At 63.8% G+C, this 6,000-nt stretch overlaps 1 protein-coding gene across 7 annotated transcripts in view; it reads right to left on the reverse strand.

Moving 5' to 3' along the window:
- The window catches only part of LRRC7 (leucine rich repeat containing 7), a 492,235-nt gene extending 487,371 nt beyond the window's left edge, over nt 1–4,864 (reverse strand). For all 7 annotated transcript variants that reach the window (XR_005361438.1, XM_038541686.1, XM_038541687.1 and 4 more), the window contains exon 1: nt 4,758–4,864. Coding sequence is in view for 6 of the 7 variants with exons in the window: in XM_038541686.1 (XP_038397614.1) it covers nt 4,758–4,759 (2 nt within the window). In the remaining variant the exon portion in view is untranslated. The remainder of the gene's footprint in view (nt 1–4,757) is intronic.
- Nucleotides 4,865–6,000: the final 1,136 nt, after the last annotated feature.

Genomic DNA, 6,000 nt, shown 5'->3' on the forward strand with positions numbered 1-6,000 from the left:
GTAAAGAAGCCCAATGTGGATTTAAAGTTTTATCACTTCCTACCTGTGTGACACAGACTTGTCAATTCTGTCATTGAACCTTAATTTTCTAATCTTTCAAATGATGAGAATAATGTGTCTTACGAGACCGTTTTGAAGGAAAGCATCTGAATCATGGTAGGTGTTTAGTAATTGGTAGCTGCTGTTACGATTGTGGTTCACGCACTGTGGTAAGGGAAGCAAGATGACAAGGAACGGCTTCTGATCACAAAAGATCTCACGGATTTCTGAGCATAATCACTTAATTCCAAGATAGGAAACAGATATGCATAACTATTTCAATGGCATACCTTGAAAATAGACTATGCCATGCCTATAAACAACCCCCCTCCCACAGGTTACTATAGAAAAATTGACTTGTATCAAAAAGTTTATGTCCCACTCTTCTAAAAAGTATCCAAATCACTTTCCATGCACCAATTTCTCTTATTTGCCATGCACTAGAATGGTAAATTACTATTATTATCACTACCTCCATTTTACAGCATGAAAAGAGGCTAATTAAATTACCAAAGATCACATGTTTAATGATGGAAGTAATAAAACTAGTTTTCTAAGGTTTTCTTACTCTGCTTTCACTACTTCAGGATAATTCTCTAGAGTAATTTCTATAAGGCATGATTATTAGTAAGGATTCAAACCTGATTAACCAAACAAGGCCAAAAGCTTCATAAAGGAAAAATATGATTGATTTGGGGTCATCATCTTCCAAATACTGTTGATGTACAGTGCCACTTTTGAGTTTTCCTGGACAGTTCACATCTCAGTATTTTAACACACTTGCCAAATCTATCTTCTATGCATCTCCTGCCTTTGTGTTTCCTCAGAATAGAATTTAATTGCTAGACTATATGGTCAAATTGTCATTTTAATATTAAAATTCCATTTCTAAAAATCCTGAGGTATTAAAAACTTTCCACTGAATAGTGATGTGGCCCTCAGATTTAAGCACTAGAACACGAGAAAAAAAAAAAAAAGAACTTCGGGGTTCTCAGAAGATCCTGGGGTCATCTCCAAATCATTTCCTTGGAGATATGAACTACTTAATGGCCAGTTGGCTTGGCACAAACTGAAGGTCTGTCCGATGTCACAGATTTGAATTAATGGTCTTCCCGGAGTCAGATTGCAAATTGACATGACTGACTAAACTGCCCCAAAAAGAAGATGGACAGTGCTCCCCCGAGCAGTCATTGTTACTGGACAGAACACACGCTCCACACGGTGTCCTCCACTGACGGTGTGGTTGCCACACTTGTTATACTCAAGTGATGGCATATGTTCTTTCAATGAAGAACTTCCTAAAACTTATGAAACAATTTATGCGAAAGAAGAAAATGTAAGAAGAATCCAGAAGTAATCCAGATGGCAACTCATTAGTAGTTGGTTACCCTTTGTGTGCTGTGTTAATCTGGATATGGAAGGAAGTTATAATATCATGGAATGTGTGATCCATCCTGACGTTAAGGCCACAGTCATCTCAGGATAAGAGTAGAGTATAAGTAGGTGTGATTTTCATACATCAATTATCAAGTTATTCATTAACCAAGTGAAAGCATAACATCCTCACATTTTCAAGTGTCCTAAAGAATGGACATTTTAAGTCATGATTAAAGAGACCAAGTTTTTCTATCAATATTACCATGCACTATAAACTGCGAGAGATTTAAGGAATACCCCTGGGAATTAACGCCACGTGGGTAAGATATTTAATGACTCTCCTAAGTGATAAAAATCCTGTGATATTCACTTGTATCTTCACATTAAAAAAAAAAAAATCCAAAGCAAAGAAAAATACAGACACACAAAAACTTTGGGTTTATGTTCTGTATTTTATGGAGGGCGCAGAAAAATTAAAGGCCTCCGGAAGAAAGTGGATTAAGATGTTAATTAAGAAAATTTTAATGCCAAGCCTGCAGCAGTGCTAAAATTCTGAATAAAACGTGGCTACGGTAACGGGACCGGGCTTATTTCTTTAAGGAGTCGTTTCTAATTCTGAAGCCGCATATGTGCAGGCACACGTGATGGAGGATGTAAGGGTTGCCATGGTAAGCACCCATCCTCTCTTGGACAGCGAAGTATAAAAAAATGTATAAAGAAGTCTCCCTCCACAATATGTCACGGGGATGGGCTGCGCTTCCCAGCGCCACGCAGACACGATGCAGGCCCGCCCCGGGCGAGACTTCAGCCCACGGGGGCGGCAAGTACAACACGGGCGGAAAAACGAAATCAGCGGCCTCCAGGTGGGGGGCCCCCAGATCGGGGCCTCCAGGTCAGGGGGGCGGGCATCCAGGTCAGGGCCTCCAGGTGGGGGCCTCCAGGTGGGGGCCACCACGTCGGGGACTCCAGGTGGGGGCCTCCAGGTGGGGACCTCCCAGTGAGGGCCTTCAAGTGGGGGCCACCACGGCGGGGACTCCAGGTCAGGACCTCCATGTGGGGGCCTCCAGGGGACCTCAAGGTGGGGAACCTCCCAGTGAGGGCCTCCAGGTGGGGGGCCTCCAGGTGGCAACCTCCAGGTGGGGAACCTCCCAGTGAGGGCCTCCAGGTGGGGGCCACCACGTCGGGGACTCCAGGTCAGGACCTCCATGTGGGGGCCTCCATGTGGGGGCCTCCAGGGGACCTCCAGGTGGGGAACCTCCCAGTAAGGGCCTCCAGGTGGGGAGCTTCCAGGTGGGGACCTCCAGGTGGGGACCTCCAAGTGAGGGCCTCCAGGTGGGGGGCCTCCAGGTGGCGACCTCCAGGTGGGGACCTCCAAGTGAGGGCCTCCAGGTGGGGAGCCTCCAGGTGGCAACCTCCAGGTGGGGAACCTCCCAGTGAGGGCCTCCAGGTGGGGGGCCACCACGTCGGAGACTCCAGGTCGGGGCCTCCAGGTCTGGTACCTCGACACACAGGTGGGCGGAGAACTAGGGCTACCCCCCCGCCCCCTCGTCTCCAGCCCGCCCCGGGCGCTGAAGGATGCGCCGAAGGATGCTCGGAAGCAGGGACGCGACCCCGACCCCCGTCTGCAGCCTTTGGCAGAGCGAGCCCGGGCGTCCCGGGCGGTGGGGGCAGGTGGCCGGGCGCGGCCGGCAGGTGGCGGAGCGCGCCGGGAGCCCACGTGCGCAGGGGCTGCAGAACTTTTCCGCCGCGTCCCCGGGAGGACCGCCTGGCTTCCACCGGGGCCCCGCGGGGGGGCAGCCCCTCCAGCCCCCCTGGGCCGCGGGCCCGAGCTGCGGGGGGCGGGCGCGGGGCTCAGCCCGGAACAAAGAGAGTCGGGCGCCCGGACCGGCCTCTCCCGTCGGGGCGATCACGTGTCCTGCCTCCGCCGGAATGCGCTCCCGCCGCCCACGCCACGGAAACCTCCACCGGGCTTGGAAGCGTCGCCAAGGTTAAAACGGGATCACGTAGAACCGCTCCCGGCCGCGGGTCCCCGGGTCGGGTCCGACCCAGTTCGCAGCGCAGGTGGCTCCCAGGTGCTCCCCGCGCGGAGGCAAAGTGGCCGCGGAGGGCAGGTGCGGGCCCTTGGGGGTCGCCGCCCCGCCCCCCGCCCCCGCCCGCGGCGTCTCTAACTCCTCGGGGAGGGGAACTTCCAGAGGCGCGTGGGAGTCGCAGGTGGCTGCGCTCCGAGGCCCATCGCGCATCCCGGGACTTGCGCGAGCGACCCGGTCCGTGCGCCGGGCGCTGCGCCCTCGGGACTCGGCGGGCGGAGCCGCCCCCCCCGCCCCCCGCCCCCCGCCCCGGGCCGAGGAGCAGCCGGAGGAGGCACCTGTGCGGCCGTCGCCCCTGCGAACTCGCGCTATGTTTCGCGGCAGCCCGTGCGCCCCCGGCCCCGGCCGCTCCCCGCAGGGGGGACCCCGCGCGCGGAGGCTGCAGACGAGCGCGAGCCGCTCCAGGAGCCCCAGGGCACCTCCTGCCCCCGCTGCCCCCCCCCCGGCCGCCGAGGATCCCCAACGAGTCCCGCATCCCTCGGGGCTCTCGGGGGACGAGATGCGGAGGGGGCCCAGCGTGGGTCCGGGCACCGCGCGGGGTCTCCAGCTCCGCCTTTGCAACACAAAGGAGGTGTGTGGGCAGGAGCTGCCCGGCTCCGGGGGCTGGGGGGGGGCACAGGCACCCCCACTGCCCGGGCTCCGTGGCTCCCCCGCTTCCTCGGCCCTCCAACCTGTCGCCCTCGTCGCCCCCTCCAGCCCCCTCCAACCCCACCCTTCCCCTCCAGTCCCAAAGGCAGCGAGATCCTCTTAATTGCCTTTCCCAAGCCAACGGGCATCCAACAGTAATACTACACCTGCCGAGATAAAGGGACATTTGCGACCTGCCACAAGTGTGCGTGGGGGGGGGGGGGGCACGGCCAAATGGGCGCTCCGTCCCTCGGGCACCTGCGAGGAGGCAGCACCTCGCCCGGATAACGGCGGGGGCTCGGCCCGGCCGGACCCGCGCTCCCCGCGCCCCCCGCGCCCCCCGCGCCCAGCCCTCGCTCCTCGCCTCCCCTTTTCGCAGTATGTAACCCTTTAGGGTCCCCGGCAGCCCGGGCCACCGGGGCTCCCAGGCGCCCGCACGGCCGGCGCCCGCGCCCAAGGCACCGCGCGCCCCGCAAGCGCGCAGCTCCCCGCCGCCTCCGCGGGCGCCCGGCCGGCAGCTCCCCGACAGCGCCCCGGGGCGCCCCAGCCCCGCACCTCGGGCGCTCGGCGTCCCCGCAGCCCCCCGCCCCCCCCCCCCGGGCCACGAAGCAGGAGCGCGCTACTCACATCGCCGGCGGGAGCCACTGCCCATGAGGTTGGCGAGAGCGAGTCGTGCCGCCGCCCGGGCTGGTTGCTGAGGGTGCTCGGGGTCCGCAGCGCCGCGGGCGCGGGGGCCTGGCGCGGGGGCCTGCGCGGGGGGCGCGGGCCGGCCGAGGCGCGGGGGCGCGTCACGCCATGGTGCCGGGGCCCTCCGGGCGCAGCGGGCAGGTCCGGGGAACGCGGCCGAGGGGAGCCCCGAGCGCCGGCGGGCGGGGAGGCTCGAGCGCCTCGGCTGCCCTGCCTCCGCCCGCCCTGCGCGCCGCGCGAGCGACCACGGCGGCGGCGGCGGCGGCGGCGCGGCTCCCTCCCCGCCCCCAGGAGCGCGGCGCACAATGAGCCGGGCCGGGCCGGGCTGGGCGGGCGGAGCGCCCCGGTGCGCAGCCTGCGGCCCCCGGGGAGCCCGGCGCTGGGGCGCTGCGGGGCGCTGCGGGGCGCTGCGGGGCGCTGCGGGGCGCGGGCGGCGGCAGGTGGCCCCGGCGCGCAGGTGCGGGGCTCGCGGGCGCGGAGGGCGGCGCGGGCCGCGGGCTGAGCCTCCGCTGCCCCCGCCCCCGCGCTCCTCGCCCGCCCCCTCTTCCGACGACACCCGCCGCAGCCGCCGCCGAGCGGGAGAGGCGTCAAGGAGAGCGCGGCCACCCGAGGGGGCGCCCCGGTCCTCCGCCCCCGGCCCGCGCCGCCGTCCTCGCCGGCCCCCGCGACCTGCCCGCGGGCTCCCCCGAAGCCTCGGGGCTCCGATGCGAGTCCGCCGGGGCCCCGACCCGCGCCCGCCCGCGCGCTCCGGCCCGAGCCGCCGCTGCGAGCGGGACAAAGGGCCGGGCCGTGCGGGCTCCTCCCGCCGCCCGCGGCGCGCGGGGCCGGTGCTCCGGGGGCGGGGGCGGGGGCGGGGTGGGGGTGGGGGCGGCCCGCGGCGCTCCGGCCCCCGCTGCTGCTCCCGCCGCCGGCCCGGGCCCCAGGGGCGCGGCGACCCGCGGCTGGGCGGATGCGCGGCTGCGCGGCTGCGGCGGCTCCGGGCCTCGGCGCCTCCCCGCGCGCCCCGGCTCCCGCGCCGGCTCCCGCTCCCGCTCCCGCGCCGGCTCCCGCTCCCGCCCCGGCTCGGTGACGCGGCGGCCGGGCGGCGGCTCCCGCTCGCTCCGCGCAGAGGCGGCCCCCAGCGCCGCCCGGGCTTCCCGCCCCCGCCCCCGCCCCCGCCCCCGCCCCCGCCCCCGCCGCGGGT

This window comes from Canis lupus, chromosome 6 (assembly GCF_011100685.1).
Source record: "Canis lupus familiaris isolate Mischka breed German Shepherd chromosome 6, alternate assembly UU_Cfam_GSD_1.0, whole genome shotgun sequence".
Lineage (NCBI taxonomy): Eukaryota > Metazoa > Chordata > Mammalia > Carnivora > Canidae > Canis > Canis lupus.